The sequence below is a fragment of the Colletotrichum fioriniae genome (assembly GCF_027942845.1).
Source record: "Colletotrichum fioriniae strain IMI 355084 chromosome Unknown scaffold_12, whole genome shotgun sequence".
NCBI lineage: Eukaryota > Fungi > Ascomycota > Sordariomycetes > Glomerellales > Glomerellaceae > Colletotrichum > Colletotrichum fioriniae.
This window is the reverse complement of record NW_027076848.1, coordinates 1945379-1966034: the sequence shown is the minus strand read 5'-3', so window position 1 is coordinate 1966034 and position 20656 is coordinate 1945379. Positions and strand designations below refer to the sequence as shown.

Genomic DNA, 20656 nt, shown 5'->3' with positions numbered 1-20656 from the left:
TTGCACTGTCCTTCACATGCATTACTGGTACTCGCGACATGCGTACATTTAGTTGTGCTCACCTGAAGTTATGAGTTGACGTGCCAGAAATAACGGCTATCTTCTGCGCCATGTTGAATCTCACCTCAACGTATTCGAGGCTTTGAATACCTCTACATTTGACTTCCATTTTGGATTCAAATTTCTATCGTTTCGCGTACGCTATCTTAGATGCATACTTTCGAAAGCCTATCCCGCGCCAGGTGAGTCCCGGCCACCCAATATCTCGAGATTACATGACTAGGACACAATTGCGGTAAGTAGACTATGGCAAGTGCGAAACTGGCATCAATGAGACGAAGTTGGCGGTTGCAGCGCCAGCCATTGTGCGACGTGGGGTGCAGTTGGCGTTTTGATGTAGGTACTCCGTACTCACCGCCGCCAACATGGTGGGATGGGTGTCTCAGAGAATCACGCGACAGTGTCATGGCATTGGTTACAGAGATAAGGCGGCAGGCGGTCGGGGCTTTTGGAGAGTGTAGAGGGCGCCTCCATGGCGGAAGCTCATGAGGCACCCCAAGGAACGAAGCCGTTTTCCCAGCGCTTGCCTGTCTTGGACTCTTTCGTTGAGTCAATTTGTTGGACACCGCCACGGGTAAGCCTTCGCACTATAAAGAGCAAAGTGTTCGGATATCGTGTGCACATGTTGCAACTTGAACCTCATGCTTTGCAATGTCTAGCCCAGGAAGCACATGCAAACTGCCTTGGGTCCCTTTGTTAGTCGTATCTAGAGTGCATGCAGGGAAACAAACTCGGGCTGAGACGTGCCGTGTAATCCAATCAACCTAGCACTTCTCCTGTAGGTAGCTGACATGGCCGAAGGCTCGCGAGCATCAATGATGAAAGACGATTGTCTGGAGAGGATCCGTTGTTGAGGCGCATTGCTTGGCGGTAGCGATTGACACGTGGAGCATCATAGGCATAGGGTAGATGCGAAGGCGGACTCGATCTTTGGTACTACCTTGGAGTCTTACACTAAGGCAATAGTGGAGAGCGGTACGAATACATTGGGTGCAACAGACGCTCAAGCCCGTGAGGCATCATAGCTTTGCAGGACGGGGTGTCGCGAGATGTCGTGCGCATGAAGCTCTAGGCGCAAGATTCATGGATATAGGTGGGAGATGTCCGTTGGGAGCTTCTAGAGGCACTTGCCGCGTTGGGTCGGGACCGGGAAGCATTAGACGGCAAGGGGTGCCGCGGGGGTCATGGTGGATTGGATGAGACATGAGACATAGCAGCGATGAGTTGTTCAAGTGCCGGGCTGGAGGCTAAATAGGGGGCAAAGAAGTTGGTTTATGACCACAACCGTTGATGGTATGTATTATGGACGTGAAAAGGGAGTGAGAGACAGTAATTATCGACATAATCGAATGACACCGAGCAAATGGCAGTGGCTGACTGCGGAAAGACCGGAAGCAGGGTTTTCGGCTCTCACCCCATCAATCTCTCATCAAACCGACGACCCCTCATGATGGACAGGCGTGCTTAGCCAATGCGGGTCAGGAGGGGCTCCAAGTGGTGGTGAATACCGTCCAAGGCTCCAAGCCAACGGGCCTGGACAAGCTTTTTCTTACCTTGAGGTCATGTTATGTCGATGAGAGAGGCATGAGGATGAGTGGAAGATTGAAGTGAATATAAGAAGTAATGGTGTTACTCCCCAATTTAGTAAGACGGTAGCAGGCCTCAGGGCTCAAGACTCAAGTGCATTTTGGAAGTCGGGGAAAGGAGGGGTCTTGCCGATGGTGTACGGAGTATTCCTGACCACCTTAGCTTAGGTACTTTGGGTGCTTGGGTTGGCAGGCACGCACCTAAGGTACCTTGCCGTGTACCTAGGCTGCAGATGGTCTCCACCTTCCACGCCAGCCTCTTGCCCCTCCATGCTCCGAAGTCCCCAGCTAGGTCCTTCCTCTCGTCTATTGGCGTCAAGAAAGCATAGGAAGGTGTCGTGGACCGTGGTGACTTCCACTAGTTAAGGTACAAAGGAAAGAGGTTGTCGAGACTCGGCGAGCGCCTCCCATGAGCTGTTATGACTCTACCTTGGTGGAAAGAAACCACAGGATTCTCCTTCCCTTAATGGACCGCACTCTAATTACCTCTACTACATGAGGCAAGGTACTGAGGGAAGGTAAGAAGAGTCCACTTTTATATCATCTCCTACCTTACAGGTTAGGAGTGCCTTCCAAGTCCCAAGAGTGTAGATCTGAGGCCAAGAAGCAAGCCGGGCCGGTGCAGCCAGCGATTTCGGTCCAGACTTCATCCACCTCACTCACCCACCAACTTCAGCAAACCGCCCCCAAAGGTGAGATGAGGTAAGGTACCTTACCCAACGGATAGCTACCACATTAAATGCCTTTGGGAAAGGTACAATGCTCAGTGCACAAGTAACCAGCCGATTGAGGTACCCTTCCTACTTCCTGTAACTTAACCGCCCGACGCTTCTACCCATTGGAAACAACCCAAGGTAACCTCGCGCCGCACACCCGCCTACTGTACCTTACCGGCTTCAAGGCTCAAGGACCAAGGCCTCTCCACTGGGACCCGATTTCCCTTTCTTGGACCCTGTCTGCCTTGATTCTCGACCTCTTGCACGCACCTTACCTCACCTGCACAATTTTGCTGTCCTTTTTCACTTTCTCCAGTTCTCCCTCTTTTTTTTTTCTTTCCGTTTGGACAGCTTGAGTACGGATACAACGTCAGACGTCACATCTCCCTTGGCGACACCGGTGACAGCTACAAACTACCTTACCACCTTACTACGCTTACCTACATGCCTAAGGTAGGTACATACCTAAGGTTCCCAAGGTAAGGCAAGTCAGCCAATACCATCCAAGTATGTAGGTACCAGTATACTGGTACGGATAGAATGAGCACCATCAATCGGCCTTTCTCCTTCTTCTTCGTTTGCCATTCAGGGTGGAACCTCTTGCTTTTGTATTGATCAAATATTATCATTAGCAGTCCTACTACATAGAGGTAGGTCACTTGACTTTCATCACCTTTCGTTGCTACCAACCTACAAGGTAGCAGCAGGCCGGCTACCTTACCTACCTTACGTACCTTAGCTACACCACCTTGCTGAAGTAAGGTACCTTTCCTCCATACGAATACCTGACCTTCCATTAGGTACCTACCTTACCTGGATTATTGGGAACCTTGCTCTCCACCGCACCCGACAACCGTAACCGCGCCCCCCGGCCCTCCGCGCCCGACAACTTTCTCACCTTCCCTTAAGCGTTTGTTGCTCGTCCCTCCAACGACCACTTCACACTTCTCATCTCTTTTGCTTTTGCATCTCCCCATCTGCCATCTTGGCAACACTTTCACTCATCCCTTTTATCCTGCCTGACTCAAGGTAGAGCCACTTTGCGTCCTCTTGCGAAGCCCGTCTCTCTAAACGCCTGGAAACCTTCACATCTTGGCCTGCCTAGCATTCAGTGCTCAGTGCCCAGCCACGCACGTACGACATCCACGTCGTCACAAGCTTCCCCGACCCGACACGCCCGTCCGGTCCCAGATCCCCAAACCCAGCACCACAACCACCACCTAACCACCCAGACATAACATCCGCTGACTGCGACCCCTGGACCGTCACCCTGCACTGCCAACACCATCCGTCCATCATCACCATCCCCGATATCACCACCCGCCATCAACTCATCGCGCCCATTCGCAAAGGTACATCCTACTACCTCTTATCCGCCTCCGACGATCAATAACATCACCTGCCTCCCCTCACCATTCCCAACAATGCTTGCAGCTCTCTGCCACTTCGTCTGAAGGATGCGTTGTTGATTACATTCGGTTCATCCCCAACCATATTGCGGCGGTACTTCACCTGGCACCCACAACACTGCGACCATACGTCGACTACGACATCAACACTCTCTGCCGGACTAATATTGGCTGGACTACCTCTCACTGCTTAACTTACTGCCGTGATCGACTCTGGTCCACTGCAGTCCTACTTGCAATCCTTGTTCTGATTGAATCGGGCCATCAACCACCTGCCGTCGCTCTGTCCACTCCGAGAGAGCCCACACTCGACGAACCCTCTAGCAATACCGCCCGGCCACATCATCGATAGCCAGTATGGGCAATAGTAGCACCAAAGAATCTCGTCCGATTGACCCGGGGACCGACTACAGGCAAAGCCAGGCTGCCTACCTCAACCACTCCACCTCCAGAGAAGCCGCAAACGATCATGCCAGCTCACGGAGGCAAAGTCGCTTTAGCAGAGCCGACTTAAATCTCCTTGGCCTGGGAGCCGCCGGATCTTCAAGTGCTGCAGGCAGAGAAGATGCGCCATACGAACGGAGGGAGACGAGGCAGGAACGGGAAGCCCGGCGACTTGAAAGGGACCGCATCGCGAGAGAAAAGGAACGTGAGCGGAGTCTGAAGGAGGAGCATATCGATGGCGGATACCTTGTCACTCTGGGTACATACACTGGTCCCGAAGATTTTAGCAAGCCCGTCGTGCGGCAATTACAGGTAAGATGCTTTCCGAATATTCCCATGCTTTGGTTGCAAAGGTTAACAGTTGCGGCCCCGCAGATTGAGAGACGACTTGCACCATTCTGGAGAGGTCTCAATGACTACTCCGACAGCTGGACCGAATATCAGCTCATCTGCGCCGGTCGTGGCCTGCCTATCCCGGCTGCCGACGAACAGCCTCCGCCCGAGTTCATTCCCCAGTCCAACACGCCCGCCTCTCCCACTGAATCATCCCAGAACCTTGCCAACCTCACCGTTCCAATGGGCCCGAGATCTTTGTCGGTAGGATCGGATCGTAGTAGTTCAATGCCCGGCTCCGGGATATCGTCGCCCAACGCAGCCCAACAGCGGAGTAGCTCGCCTTTCAAGCCTCGGGCAAAAGCCCTTGCAGCAGCCTTGAGCGGCGGGTCACGCAGCAACTCGTCAAACGACGTCGCGCCCCGTGAGATCAAGTTGCCCAACGACCCCTTGGTCAACGGACAGCCATTAGAGGTTTTCCTGTACAAGGATGCTACCGAGTGTCCTATCTGTTTCCTAACCTATCCTCCCTACCTGAATCGCACCCGTTGCTGCGATCAGCCCATCTGTAGCGAATGTTTCGTGCAGATCAAGCGCGCCGATCCGCACCATCCCGAGCATCACGGCGAACCGACCGAGCAGCCTGCGAATCCGACCAACCCGGAAGAAGCTCCAGAAATGCTGATATCAGAGCCCGCGCAGTGCCCCTACTGCCAGCAGACCGAATTCGGTGTAACCTATGACGCTCCCCCTTTCCGACGAGGTCTATCTTATGCCATTGGATACCCGTCACAAAATACCGCCATGTCATCTCAGAGCTCTCTGAACTCCACTTTGTCGCCTACCTCTCCAACCTCTGGCAGGCGGCGTGCTCAAAGCTTGTCCGCCAACGCCCCGAATGTTGTCACAACTGATCGAGTTCGACCGGATTGGTCAACCAAACTCGCAGCGCAACGAGCCCACCAAGCACGCAGAGCTGCAGCAGCAACTGCTTTGCACACTGCGGCTTTCCTCATGGGAAATAACGAACAGCAGCGCGGCTTCGCTTTCACACGACCCGGGCGTTTCAGTCGGAGGAACACTGGGAGTCGCACCCCCTCTGGACCTTCCAACCAGCAGCCGGAAGAGGGCCCCCATCGCAACCCTGAGGGTGAAGCGCCCCCAGCTGGACCTGAGCCTGGGCCGCGGAGCTCCTCTGGGCGTGGAGCCCTGAACAATAGGAGAAGTCGGATGGAGGAGCTCGAAGATATGATGTTTATGGAGGCTGTCCGTCTTTCTCTCGCCGCCGAGGAAGAGCGAAAACGTAAACAAGAAAAGACGGAGCGAAAGGAGGCCAAAAAGAGGGACAAGGAAGAGCGAAAAGCCCTCAAGAAGCAGGACCGGCAGAGTGTCTATGGGCCTGGTCAAAGCTCTGCTAGTGGTAGCAGCCTCTCTCTTGGCCTTGGACGACGCAGAGGGAACAGCACAACGAGCAACTTGCGTGTGGAGGCTACGCTTCAGGGAGCGCAGACGACGTCCGCAGGGCCCAGCGCCGAAACTTCTCCAGTGGCTTCCTCAACACCGATTGGCAATACCTTTTCTCCCACCTCGGCACCCGGCTCGGCACCAAGTTCGAAAGGCAAAGCTGTAGAACGTCCGGCCGTTGAGACGCAGTCATCCGAGAGCAGCTTCCAAAGCACCTCTACTACGCCCTCACTACCGATCCCAACGACTAGCCGCGGGCCTTCTCACTTGAGGCAGATGAGCAATGCATCTTCCATCTCATCGTCTCTGGCTGATAGCGCAGCTGGTAGCTACAGCAACCAGGCGTACTTGGATCCTCGGGCTAGCGAGCTAAGCGTTGGCAATAGAAGCGAGGAAGGTGACCGAGACAACACGGAGCCAATGTTCAACTTCCGGAGCCTGGCAGAGATGGTAGGCGTTGACATTGAAAATGGCGAGGCCAACCAGGACCAGGATATCGCCTCAGGCGAGGGCCGGACTGCCAGCACGAGCAAGAAGGCAGAAGCGGAAGACGAACCAGAGGCGGAGCACATGGAAGATGTACACAGTGAGGAGCCTGTCCAGACAAATGCTGGCACATTGAAGCCACCGCCAACAATTCCCGAAGAGCCTGTCGATGGCGCCAGCAAAGGCGACGTGTCTCCTTTACTTGGCAGTGGAGCATTGACACCGGAAGTCACAATAACACCCGAGACTCCGGCTCCCATTTCGGATGAGGCTGCTGAGTCGAAGAGACTGGGCCATGAAAACATTGTGCAGAGTTCGACTGGAGTAACGCAGTAATCGGAGTGCGGATAGACAGAGATGACGACGGGATGATTGCAAAATATGATGATGCCAAATTTGATGGCAACGGCTACACGGGAGGAAGAGTTTTGCATACACTCTGGGGGTTGTGGACTCCAAGAAACTCAAGGCGTTCAGGGTGGACTTTGGGGAAGGAGGCCATTAGACGTGATTCTTTTTTATTTCATCTATTTGCTTTTTTGCCATGTGAATGGCTAGCGCTCACTGTACTCTACCCAACCTACCTATTATAGGTATGTGAGAAAAGCGGCTGAGATGTTGACAGTCTCGAGCTGCTTGACAAATACCATCAACTCATGGAAACATTCCGGCCCCGATTGTTGTTTGACGTTTTGAAAGTATGACCTCGCGTGCCCAGCTTGCTTGTATAAAGAAATGGGTTCCTACCAGGCTTACAAGTGTGGCTCGGCGGTGGCGGCAGCGGCAGCGGCAGCGACAGTAGGAAGGGCAGCATCAATGGCGGCGACGGAAGGTTGGTTGACGAAATCTTCGCCAGGACTGGCCCAGCTGTAATTCCGCCATTCGCCCAAGGCCGGCCACATTTGCTCCGTGACCAAACGCTGAATCTTGTCAAGTCGGCCGGCTTGGGCGCCGACGGGATTTGACTCTTCATTCTCGGCCGCAAGCTCGCGCATCATGCCCTGCCAGGCAAGGAACGTCTCTTCCAGTTCCGACACGGACGTTACGCCCATGACGCTGACACCGACCTTGGCAGGGCCGTTGTAGGTGGGCGGCAACAGCTCGCTGCCAAAGGCGCTTCCTACGCGCGCCCAGTTCGCCATGGCCCAGTATAGAGCGAGCTCTTCCATCTTTTCACCCGCACCCTCAGCGATTCCAACCAGGCTCTTGCATAGCTTGCGCAAGGGGCTCGGAGCCGGATGCCAGCTCGCCATGGGCCCGTCGTCAACGCCGCGGGTGGTGAGCAGGCCCATGCTCAGCATGCTCGCGTTGGTCACGACACCGACGCCGGCATCTTTAAGTCGTGTGAGGATCGCGTCGCTGCCGAGGGTATCGTTCTGGATGCAAAAGTGCGAAAAGGATTGGACGGCGTCGACGGGTTCGCCCGTTTCTCGAAGGATCTTTTCGGCGAGCTCGCAAAGGATGGGAACGGGGTAGCCGCAGATACCGACGTAACGGACTAGGCCCTCATCGCGGAGACGGCGCAGCTCGCGGACGGCGGCGACGACCTGGTCGGGGGTGACGAATTCTGCGTCGTGGGTGTAGACCAGGTCTAGGTAGGTGGTGTTAAGACGCTCGAGGCTACGAAGGACGGAAGCGCGGATCCAGGCCGGGGAGTAGTCGAACTCGGTCGGGGCGATGCGGCCGGCCTTTGTGACGAGGAAGTAGGAGTCGCGGGGCGGGGAGAGGGTGCGTAGGGCGGCGCCAAGGATGGTCTCGGAGGGACCGTAGTAAGGAGAGGTATCGAAGGCGTTAACGCCGAGGGATAGGGAGCGGGAGACGATGTCGACGGAGGGCATGCGCGAGGGGTTCGAGACGTATTGGTAGTTGAAGGTCGCGGTGCCGAGGATCAGAGGCGGGAGGACGGCGGACAGTGGCCGGGTTGTGCGCGGGGCCGCCATTTCGGATGTGTTATTTTGCGCGCTCTAAAGATAGAATTCGACCTTTAGCTTCGAATGAGGAAGGAGAATCGGCGGGCTATAGCTTCGATTCACCACTCGCTAGTAGATACCTGCTGCAAAAGCTATCGTTGCTGGCTGTGACGAACGGTGCACAAGGCCCAGCTTCAGGGCCGGCGGCTCAAAAGATATCGAGTCGAGCACGTCAATGATTGATAGTCAGGGTCCCCCCCCGCGTGCCTGAGTCCCCGAATGCGATTTGCCCCGCCGGAAAGGTGGGGGAGAGTCTTTTTTCCCTTCTCTTTGGGGAATTTCTGGAATCGGACTGGTCTTGTTCTGGTCGCTCCGGATAGGACCGATTCGACTGACGCGGAGGGCAACTCTAAAATGCTGAGGTTCATGGTGTGGTGAATCGGTGGGTGGATAGCTTGATTTCGTGGCCATGAGCATAGCTAGAGAGAGACTTTGGGAAATAGCATACTAAGTGTTGAGATCTACCCCAGTAACGATGGATTCAATTTGGTACACCTTTCTTGAGCTGAATGAAGATGCCACGAGTTTCGTGAAGACCTCAGCGCCATTGCGGGGGGCTCAGCGTGACGCGGGGTTCTGGAGGGGAAGCTGGGGTGTCGAGGCTTCTGGGACTACCATGTTTGCGGTGAGGGCCGAGGTAGGTAGGTAGGTACCTGAACCCAAGGCAAATGGGAAGAGTTGCTGCATCTGGAACAAGATGGGTGTGACGACCGAAATATTACAACGGTTGAATTTGTAGAGAGAATCATGGAGGAAGACAAGCACTGCTGGGTTTTGCAGGAAACAAAAGATGGGTAAATTCGATCTTGATTCTCAACAGGCCACCAGCACCTGCTCCTTCTCTTCTCATGGCTGCAGGCCAAGAGGGGTCGCCTGTTCTTCCGAGACGGGCAGCGTCCAGGTAGGTACCTAAGGTAGGTCGTGATTCTGTTATCACTATCTTATCTTATCTCTTATCTTATCGATCACCGGCAAGCTCACCTCGAGCTTCGTCTGTAAGGTACACCTACCTTAAGGGAATCACGATGAATCACACAACACATGATCCGTAGAGCTCTTGTTCACCACCCATTTATAGTATCTTTCAGAAGCAGAAACTTCTCTACGTAGATTCCTTACATTAACAGCAAAAGTATTCTCAAACGACCCACTTCGTTCAAACCCTGGCGCGGTGAAGTGTCTCTGGCGACGCGGATTCATCTCCAAATTCTGCCCGAATCTCGTCGTCTAGTGACGAGTACATCCGTCTTCGGGTAAAGCATATCGTGGTATCTTGGAGTTGCCCACGGTCTTATTCTTATAGACTTTGGCTGATACTATATCAGGTAATGCATGGTATCAATTACAAACCGACCTGTTAGCATTGGACGGCAATTAGCCTGAAGATCCTGCCAAGTGAGCTCTACATACCACACTCATCATTTCTCCCTATCAACCACCCGAGTGGTCCTTCACAGCCTCGCTCCCTTCAGGCTCTAATTTTTCCTGCATCAACTTATTATCTCGTTCCAATCATAACAGCATCAACGTTACCCTACGAGTCTGACTCGTATTGGCTGTCGACCATCCCTCGTTCGACACTTTGGTCAGCCGGTCAGCTGCCCCTATGGAGAATCTAACCTCCCTCCCCGTTCACTCTGTGGCCTGCCAAATTCGACCTCCGAGACAAGTGTCTGCTTAAAGCTATGCCGGAGTCTCTCACTTGTCACTTGATACTCTTTCAAGCGGCGATACCTACCTCCTGCCCCTTCTGATGTAAGGCCTGTAGGCGATTTTCCACCCCTCAGTGTGTCTTCCGTCTCCCAAATGATTGCCCGTTATGATCAGATCTTCGCTATCCATGGCGTTTGGGTTCCAATCTTCAAACGGTGCTAGACGACTGCCTTTGTTTTCATCACGTCTTCTCTTCTACGGTAAAAAAGCGTAACCGGTGTCTCGAGAGCATTCATCCGCCTTGGCAAATGAATGGCTTTCGGATCTTCATATTGGCAACCATCTTCCCCTCCCTTCTCGTATCATATTGTGTGACAGTGTTGCACCCGGAGTGTTTGGTCTCATATCTGTCTACTGTATCCATACGATATGACTTCCTCTTTCGTCGCTACGGAAGTCTACATGGATGAATGGGTGATTGCTCCGAACCACCGTTGACTATGGCAATGCTGGTGTCAGGACTTCACTTAAAGACTTCAAAACAGCTCCCATAGAGTCGTCATCATCCTCATCAGAACTTCCCCGTACTACCAAGGCCTCATTTGAAGACAAGAGAGCGAACTGGCCGGCAGAGATCATGCTTTGGCTTACCTATACCCTCAGTGCTGTGGCGCTCATTAGCTTCGGTAGGTTCTATTACCACCCGTATTTGGGGGAATTGTACTAATACATAGGACAGTAGCCATCGCCCAAGACCAGTCAACATACTGCGACAGTCTAGGTCGTTGCTTCGCTTCCTATACCAACGCAGGCGGCATAACTTACGGCATCGCTATACCTGAAGGGCCTGCGACGGGTCAACCATATGAAGCCATTGTTCAGATCACTTCCCCCATCGAGGTAGGCTGGGCTGCTTTAGCCTGGGGCGGCTCTATGACGTACAATCCCTTGACAATCGTATGGGCCAATGGCAAAGACGTGGTTGTCTCTTCTCGAATGGCATTGTGAGGATACAGTTCGGTCCACGGAAACCGCAGGATCACTGACAATTACTAGTGGCTACTTCACTCCTCCACCTTACGAAGATGCAGAGTACACCGTTCTCCCAGGCACTGTCGTCAATGATACACATTACTCCGTCACGGCTCTATGCCGAGGCTGTACATACTGGGCACCATACGGAAACGACCCAATATCTGTGGACCCCAACGGAGAAAACTACTTGGCGTTTGCTTACTCTGGCGTGCCAGTTGATGACCCGGCTACCAACGACACAACTTTCGGCATCCATGAGCGCGCAGGACATTGGATGCACAACTTCCGGCCGGCTCAGGCAGTCAATTTTGAATCTTGGGCAGCGGGCAATGCTGAAGGCGAAGGTCCGACCAGCGCCGTTACCAAAACGACGCTGCCGACCACCTTGTCGACATCCACTTTGCATAGTACCACGACTCCCAAGACTAATGTTACTTGGACAGGTGTTTCACTCAGCAGCTCAACGGCCACTGTCTCATCTCCGCGTTCCACTTCTACATCGTCCTCCATCGTATACGGCGCCCCTGTGCCTCCAGTCCCCAACTCGTGCTCTGGCGCCAGTGCCTTCAGGTTCGGATACCAAACTGCGAGTGGCTGGAAGGCCGTTAAGCTTGCTGGATCTCTGACAGGCCCCCGCGGATTGGTCGTTGACTCCGAGGGCAACTTACTTGTCGTGCAATCGGGCAAAGGTGTTACGGCTCACACCTTTGGGGCCGACGGCTGCATCTCTTCCACAAAGACCCTGATCAGCAACCCCTCGCTAAATCATGGCATCGGCTTGACGCCTGATGGTAAGACTCTGTACGTCACCTCCATGACTACGGCGTGGTCCTATGCCTACGACGCAAAAGCTCAAAGCGTGAGTGCGCAGACTGTTGTCGTCAAGGGGATGCAGCAGGGAGGTCACCCAACGCGCAACCTCGTCATTCCGCCGGCAACACCGCATCTGCTAGTCATCCAGCAAGGCTCTTACAGCAATTTTGACTATGAATCACTCAACAAGGCAGTGGCGCGTGCTGTAGTCAAAGTGTTTGACATGCGCAGCGTGCCGTCCGGAGGTTATACATACGCCTCCCAGGGGTGGTTTCTCGGCTGGGGTCTGCGCAACGAAGTAGCCCTCGCAGCGGACGGAAACAATGCGTACGTCCACATTTTCTTGTCTTTCGTAAACATCTGTAAGCTGACAGTGATCTTCACAGGATTTGGGGCGTGGAAAACAGCGGTGACGACTTCGCCCGCACAGTCAACGGCCAGAGCTACGACATCCACAATGACAACCCAGCAGAAGAGCTGAACTTCCGTGAGTCTCCACATTCTCCGGGCAAATAATTCAAGACAGCTCACAACTCGTTCAAGTTGGCGATCCTTCTCAACCGAACGACCAGTGGTACGGGTACCCAACTTGCTTCTCTGTCTGGGAGCCGTCCGTCATCAAGGACAAGGCCTTCAAGGTCGGCCAGCAGTTCGTCGTCGCTCCCAACAGTACCTTCAACGACGATACTTGCACTCAACGCTCTGTGGCGCCCAGGCTTTCGATCCAAGCACATAGCGCACCCATCGGCGCCGTGTTCGACAGCGCGTTCCAAAACCTGTACGTCACGCTACATGGCTCATGGAACAGGTCACCTGCTACGGGCTTCAAGGTGTCCTTGGTGCCGTTCACCCAGCTCGCCTATGGCGGATATGAGCCGGTTGCTGCTACAGACTCTAAGACTGGTTACACTGATGTCTTTTGGAGCACAAACGTCGGAAGCTGCACTGGGTCAACGTGTTTTAGACCTTCCGGCATTGTCTTTGACAAGGAATTCTCGAGGTTGTTTGTGGCCAGTGACAACACCGTGGAGGGTGAACTCTTCATGCTCATCAAGTCTTGAGACAGGCGCAACTCATTGCTTACAAAAATAAAGTGGTGCGGGCGTATCTAAAGATGACCACGCCGATAATTAAAGCCAATTTGTGGTATGGCATATGTCCTTGCTTCATGTTTATCCATAGACTGCGTGAACTTAGGCTGTAACCATCGTACCATTCACCATACGCAGCCGAAGAAGCGTAGTAATGAGACGACCGGCGCCAAGTTAACATATATTGTTCTCATGAATAGCCTGAATCTCCCTAGGGGGCTGCCTGGATGAACAGATGGATTACTACTCTGGGATAAGATGTAATTACCCAATTACACAGCCTGCAAGTTGACTGTCAAGTCGCCCATCAGATAGACTCGAAATAAGTGATGAGATTGCGTCAGTGCCACATAGGTTCGAGCTGGTGCGGCTGGTTGATATAGATTTTATTTATTTCGATTCATACTGAGTGAGCATGAACAAAGGATGAAATGCCTCGTGATCAACTTTTCTTGATGCGGAACTCGAATAACAAGGGAGACCCATAGATAATCTCTCATTATCCGAGGATAAACCATTGTACGCGAGTTTGATCATGATCCTGCTTCTCTGTTTGTACCGGTTGCCGATTCTACGGAATCCCGGAAAGGAGCATCATCTTGCAAGAGATGTTCAGAGAGGTCTACCAATATGTCAGAAGATCAGTGTCATGGCAGAAAGGGGTGTTCGGCCTACTATCGACATCACTCCGTCGTGCTTCAATGGCGCCGAAGAGCGCGTCCATGTCCTCCAACTCCCGACCCTTAGTTTCGGGAAAGAAGGCATATATGGCCTAGAGCATTTGTTAGCTTTTGGGGGTTCGATAGGCAGTAAGTCTGAGGTAATCACACCGGAATGCAGATAATGTTCACGACCATGAATATGAAGTAGATGTTACTGCCCATATATCCGATGCCCGCAGACCACACCATGGTGACGATAGAAGAACCGACAGAGGCACCAGCGGAGGCGAAATTCAAGCCTCGGGCTCGAACCGAGGTGGGAAAGATCTAAAGTCATATCGACATCAGTGATTGTCTCACGGGATGGGAGAGGGCATCATCAAGAGGTACCTCTGTATTGTAGACCCATGCAGTTGGCCCAAATCCCAAGGAGAAGCCAATGACATATACAAAGATGAAGGCCACGCAGATTATATCGGTAGCTGGGCTTTTACGTTGAGGATCTAGAAGGGGCACAGCTCCATTGATCTGAGAAAAGCCTGTTAGTAATTGCAGTCCTTGCGCACGGGTTCCTCCTTTTCCCTACCAGCAGTGAGAAAGCCATGATGATACAACCAGCGACGAGGCATTTCCTCCGTCCGAAACGATCAATGATAAACATCTCGAGAACAGTAAACCCTATCTTAACCGTGGATTCGGTAGCGCTGATTAGCAACGCAGTATGGGAGAATATGCCATGTTGCTCCAGTAGCCATGGGAGAAAGTATTTGATGGCAGTAGCACCACAACTTGAAGCCATGAATTGTAGCAGTGTAGCACGCCAGAGACGATTGAACAATGGCTTTTGTCGGAACAGAGAAAGCCAGTTGCTGCCGGATTGATGGTACTCGTCGACGCTCTTGATGATGGCGGAAAACTCATGCTCGATTTCGTCATCGTCGAAGCTACCCTCGCGGAGCCAACGAAGTGTCGAACGTGCCTGATCTTTCCTGCCATGTTCGACTAGCCAACGGGGACTTCTTGGATGTTAGTGCGAACAGCCTCTTTGGGATTGAGGTACTGACGTTTCGGGGACCCAGGGCAACCCGAGTCCAAAAACCGTTGCGGGGATGATCTCCAGGAGGATGGTCAATCTCCAGCCATAGAAAAGGCCTGCATCGGAGGACCAAAATCTCATGAAATAGCCAACCCTGATGTCGTTAGAAGGTTCTCAGACAAAGGTCAAATTGGCTTAGTTTACCAGAAACCCAGCGCTATGCCAGCAATGAATCCGACGTGGTTCAGTGTCACGAAATGGCCGCGCTTGTGTGCCGGCGATATCTCACTAGCAAAGCAATCAGCCTCTACACATTGGGAATCGGCTTGAGAGACCTTACGCTTGGTATAATGGCACTGAAGTAGACACGACGGCGACTCCGACGCCACTGATAAGTCTTCCAGCAAGCATGGTGCCGCGAGCTGTACTGCCACCACTTGTGGCTTGCAGTATGGCGCCGAGGCAAACGAAAGATATTCCCGACAAGGCGGCATATCGACGACCAAGCCAGTCAGTTATCGGATGAGAAATGCAGAGATAACTGATGAAGGTTCCTGTGTAGTAGATGCTGACTACAGTTCCGATCAAAGCGCGTGTTGGCTGCTGTAGAGCTTCGCGCCAGCCTGCACTGACTATCACTGAAGATAATATGCCGATGTTGTATCTGTATAGAGTATTTAGAATCAACTAAGCTCTTTGGATCACTAGCTGGTATAGTTCCAGATTGCTCCTATCAATATCCAACGCTATGTCGTGACCTCGATGTCTCAACAAATTCGGTTGGCTGGGTGGAGGAGAGAACGAACTTACCCCCAGACGGATGCTCCAATGCCGAAAAAGATGCACAGAAAGTAGAGGCGCGACTCGCCAGCGGGAAATGAAGCACCAAGCCAGGCCATATTGATGGACGTACACTTTGGAGTCGCGGCTAGAGGGGTAAGCGGCGGGCGGGCACCGCAGGCTGGAGGGCGCCTTGCGGCAAGAAGGTGTCCTCAGTGGCTTGTCAGAATTACAGGAGAACCTTTACCGATGAGTTCGCACGTAAATTCAACGCAATTGCCAGCGGAAACATGCGGCTGGACGGCTCCTTAGGAAGGTATGCAATTCCATGGTGAAGCGCGGGGTCGCTTGGCCGAGACAAGTTGGAGCATCTTGTGATTATGTAAGACACCTTCATGCACCACCCGCTAGCTTAATCCTGCCGTTCAAAGAGACAATTTTTGTCCTGTTTGCGTACTTTGCGACTGGAGTTTCCCGAGTAAAGTTCATGATTAGCTCAAGTCTTGTGTTTCCGTTTGGCACAGGGAGCCTAGGTAGAATCAACGAACATCCGAGTACGGGTTGAGACTACCAACTCCATGCGGAGGCTGCCCCTCTTCGGCGGACCGATACCCGCTCTTGGAGGTAGAGCAGGCAGAGCGAGGAAAGGCACAGACTGCCCTCGTGGACCAAGTGGCCGCAAACTCTATGCGCCAGCCACGCTCATGAAAGCGAAAAGTCTACTACATTATTATCTACTTGATGATTCTGACCTGAGCGTGTTGTCGGTTTCAAACATAACTCCTAGATTCAGGTGTGATACCACCCAAGGCCTCCAGATTATGTACCGCCAGCGATGTTCTAGCCAGCTGTTGCCTCAACAGCGGTCCTCATCTGAAGTCATAACGGCGAATGACCGCTTCCAGTGTATCCATCATTCATACATTAATTATACAACGTGACGTTCTCTCCTCATAAACACACACTCTATCGAGGCACATACCCCGTGAAGTCGTACATACCATTATGATCCTGCAGTCCCGAGTTCCAGTCGAGAAACTGGGGCTGCCCATTCGCGTCAATCACTGGCGCATACATGCCCATATGGCTGGGTGATGGCCCTGACACTGGCACCATGTTGCCATCTTGGTAGCTCCAAAGTTGAGCTGCCATCTCTGGCGTCATTCCATTTGCCATTGGCATGAGTTCCGCCTGTTGGTCAAACATTGGCGGCTGCTGAGGCAATTGCTGCTGCGAAGGTGACTGTTTCTGCACTGGAGGAGAGCCTCCGAGACCGAAGTCGGATGCGGGCAGCTGTTCCATCAAGGGCTGCAGCGCCCTCGGCGGAACAGAGCCTCTAAAGTCCTCTGGGGTCGAGGACGCCCTTCTAACTGTTCGGACACTGTCGGAGTGGGCGAGCATACCCTGCCCGTCGAATCCGCCTCCAGGGAAGATGGCGACAGACTGGCTATCTTCCGAACCCTCGTCGACGTCTACACCCGAGTCTGGACGAGGAACAGTGCGAGTCAAGTGGCGTGGGGCCAGGAGGCGGGACGGCGATGGCTCGTTCTTTCGGTTGCTTCGGTTCGAGTAGGGCATGTTTTGTGCGTTGGCGATGCACTGTTCAATGACCTGAATGAATTGATTGCGATAGATGTTCCCGATGGTCTCCAAAGCTTGGGGAGTCATGCCCTTGTTGCGCAGGCTATCCTCGACATCTTTCAGACTGTTCATGAACTGGTTCTGCAGCTCAAAATGCTCGATTACAGGGCAGAAGTCTAGTCGGCGTTAATAGGGTTGGAGACACTGCGTTGGAGGGAAGAGATTGGCATACCGAAAGGTTGAATCCTATAGTCATCGTCATCAGGGAATAACAGGTTCCAGATCTCCTTCCATTGAACCTCAGTGCTCATGCCACTGGCTCGCTTCCTACTAAGAAGCTTCGTCATTGTAGGACCGTCGATACCGGATTCTGGATCATGATCGGAAACGTCACACATTTGTTCCTTTGGTAGACGTTGGTGGTCCCTGAGATCCTTCTTGCTTGGGAAGTCTCGATTGCAGCGGTCGCACATGAAGGAGGAAGGGTCGTTGCGCTTGTGTTGCTTGACGATGTGTTGCCTAGCAAGGGTCAGAGCATGTTTCGTGAGCTTTCCAGTGGTCAGGTACTAACCTCAGCTCGGCAAACTTGGGGAAGTAAGTCATTGCACACGAATGGTGCTCCCTCACGTTGAACCTGTGCGGATTCCTCTTGCGAAACGGACAGCTCAGTCGAAGGTCTCCCTCTGCCTCTCGTGGTGTTTGCCTGGCCCTCTTGAACGGCACGCTTGAGTCTCCATCGTCATCTGTCAAGTCATCGCCATCATCATCACCATCTGCACGGCCAGTGTCGCCCTTCTTGCGCTTGCCGTTTTGGGACCCTCGACCTGACCCTGATCTCCGAGCTAGGGGCAGAGAGCCATTAGACGATGTGGATTGAGTGTGGGTTAGTTGTGTTCCGGCGGGGAATCCGTTGAAAGCAAATCTTCCAATGTCTTGGATAAATCTGAAGACGAAATGGCGGAGGAAGGCTGGCGGCATGGTGACCTCTTCCAACTCCACGCCATAAGTCACTTGCAAGACATAGTCGAGGACTGCATCGGCTTCCTCGTTCGAGAAGTCAATGGGTGTTGGTGTGATGGGCTCCCATGCGCGTGATAGACGATCGGAGCCGGAGTCGAAGCTCATCCTCTCATTGAGGGGCCGGGGTGGCACCCGCTCTTCGTGGGGTGACTCGGGCGTTTCGTCCGGCGACGGTGGCCTATCTTTGGCATAAGCATCGCGTCTGGAGAAACACCGGTCTCACGGATCAAGATTTACCTTGGGGTGCCCACCGTGTGAGGCAAGTCAGTTTGCTCGTCATCCTCCGGCTCGATGATGTCCATCCGCGGCAGTGGATCCTCCTTGTGACCCGCGCCGATGGATTCCGGATACGCCGGAAACCTCTCGCCCATGATGGAGTCCACGAACGTCGATCCCGAGTCGCATGATTCTCTGTAACGATGTCCGCTCGTACCGGAGCGCGACGCAAGAAACGGTGTTGGTAAACGTTCAGGGCCATCAATATCAGGAGTCGTAGCCCTTGTAAAGGTCGATGAGGTGGGGGACATGGGCATCGAACAGGTCGTCGCTGAGTCTGGAACATGAGTCGAGCTCATGGTCGATGAGGTCGGCGACCGGTCACGAAATGTCTTCCCATAGACGCCTGAGATGATCTTTAGACCCTCAGGACATTTCTGCTGATGATGCACAGGTTGCGACAGGCGAAAGTGGTGTTCAAACGGTGGTGAGTGAACCACTTCCTCGATTTTGGCATGAGAGGCATATGTCGAATCCCGGTGACGTGACTCCCGAGGTCGGATCGGGATCTCGACCGTGAACGACTGCTCGTCGCTCATCGTGACTGATATACTTTAATCTGGTCGAGATGTCGCTGATTCTGAATTGCTGGCGCGTCTCGATTGAAAGCTGAGCCCAGAATGACACTTGTACCCGATTTACTGGGTTGGCCTTGGCATTCAGTTCTCCGGCTGCCCTTGCTCAAGAGATCCCTTTTCGAAACCCGTACGTCACTTGTCGTTATGATCGCGATGAAAATAAGGCACTGAAAATGATTAACGAGAGTGATGAAAGAAGACAGAAGAGCGATTGGAATCGAGTCTTGGGATGCGACACTCGAAGAAGGGTAATTCCCCCTCGGTCATGCTGTTGCCTCCAGGCTCAGCCCCCCAAACTATGCGGAGTACTTAGAATGCGAACCATCTCAGCATAACAAGGGTGGGCTAAGCTGGAGGCTGTGATTGGATCATGACGACGACCGTCGTTGGCGCAAGAAACAAGTTTCTATCATTGGACAATGCGGGCGTGACGGACGAGGATGCCTCCCCTATTTCTGGCGCGCAGCTTGCAGCAGGCCAGCATACCCCCTTTAGAAGAACTGGACCTCTGATTTGCTTGTGGCCGGTGCCGTTCTGCTTCTCTGACAGCGGCGGGCAGGCAGAAACAATGTTTCTGCCAGTGTGGCCTGTTAGGGACATACTCATCATAAACCTAGTTCTGGTGTAAGAGATCTGACGAGTCATGGTCTTCCCCTAACAGCCACCAACGCGATCAGCATGCTTCGTCTCAGGGCGCCGACCCAGGCGTCCGATATATCCTAGCACTGGCACCGTCAGTGCGCCTGTCCGACTGTCAGACCTGGTAATCAGCCCTACGAGGATCGCGTCTGTCCAACATTGCGACTCCATTAATGCACGCCATCGCGACTCGGTGGATGTCGATACTCGTCTGGACCTGAAGCGTTCCAGCTTCAGTTGAGATCAGATCGGCCAGGGCTCTCTGGTTGCCCCGTCGCAGGCCAGCCGCCGGTCATTCGAATTTGCCCTGTCATTGGATAATGGCAACAGTTGGCCCATTAAGCATGCGCAGTGTATCGTCTACTCAATGTAGGAAGCGGAGCTCACATTGAGATGATGCTGATTCAACCTCCTTCGAGCCTCACTGGTGCTTGAGTATGGAGTGTTCGGGTATGGAATTGAGCCTCCAATTGAGCCTCACAAATTCCTCATGGCGTTCTTATAAGAGCTGGATGGTAAGATGAAGGTCATGGGAGGGAGATGAGGCCAATACTGGTCTTTCCGTTCGCAAGCGACAGGAATCCATAGCCAAGCGAGCCAACTCCTCAACCACCAAAGCCAATTGCATCGTGACCAAAACTGGACCCTCACTTTTCTTTCCAAATTTGGGCGACCGCTACCCCGGACTCGATCCGAACCGAGCGCAAACCTTGAAACTCTCGAGGGAAATAGTCTACCGAATATGTCACACTCTAAAGCCAGCTCAAGCCAGAGCCTAGCAGAGTATCCCACCGGGTATGAAACACATCAATTTTCTGCCTTTGAGCAACCGCACTGACAATGCAATATCGACAGATCTTCCCGTGCCGCTCCCTATAGTGTCGATCGTTTCATGATCGAGTCATCTTCCTGGACATCATTGAGCCAAAGAACCGGCACTCTCCGCACGACTTACAACGACCTCATGCAATCAGACCTCGACAGCCTGTTACAACAAGCGAAGCAACGGCCACGGACAAGCAAT

The 20656-nt window shown here is 53.1% G+C and overlaps 4 protein-coding genes across 4 annotated transcripts; 2 read left to right on the top strand and 2 right to left on the bottom strand.

Moving 5' to 3' along the window:
* Nucleotides 1-4128: 4128 nt before the first annotated feature.
* SIP5 (SNF1-interacting protein) lies at nt 4129-6834 on the top strand (the record flags this gene model as incomplete). Its single annotated transcript, XM_053190430.2, has 2 exons — nt 4129-4527; nt 4591-6834. The coding sequence occupies 2 exons, from the start codon at nt 4129-4131 to the stop codon at nt 6832-6834; spliced, it is 2643 nt and encodes an 880-aa protein (XP_053052360.2).
* Nucleotides 6835-7250: 416 nt separating this feature from the next.
* On the bottom strand, nt 7251-8438 carry N0V96_009757 (uncharacterized protein; the record flags this gene model as incomplete). Its single annotated transcript, XM_053190429.1, has 1 exon — nt 7251-8438. The coding sequence occupies one exon, from the start codon at nt 8436-8438 to the stop codon at nt 7251-7253; it is 1188 nt and encodes a 395-aa protein (XP_053052359.1).
* A 2679-nt stretch (nt 8439-11117) lies between these two features.
* Nucleotides 11118-13030, top strand: N0V96_009756 (uncharacterized protein; the record flags this gene model as incomplete). Its single annotated transcript, XM_053190428.2, has 4 exons — nt 11118-11125; nt 11178-12296; nt 12356-12456; nt 12513-13030. 4 exons carry the CDS (start codon nt 11118-11120, stop codon nt 13028-13030), a joined length of 1746 nt encoding a protein of 581 aa, XP_053052358.1.
* Nucleotides 13031-16504: 3474 nt separating this feature from the next.
* N0V96_009755 (uncharacterized protein) lies at nt 16505-18672 on the bottom strand (the record flags this gene model as incomplete). The annotated part of the gene is made up of 4 exons (XM_053190427.2): nt 16505-17295; nt 17352-17638; nt 17691-18317; nt 18377-18672. 4 exons carry the CDS (start codon nt 18670-18672, stop codon nt 16505-16507), a joined length of 2001 nt encoding a protein of 666 aa, XP_053052357.2.
* Nucleotides 18673-20656: the final 1984 nt, after the last annotated feature.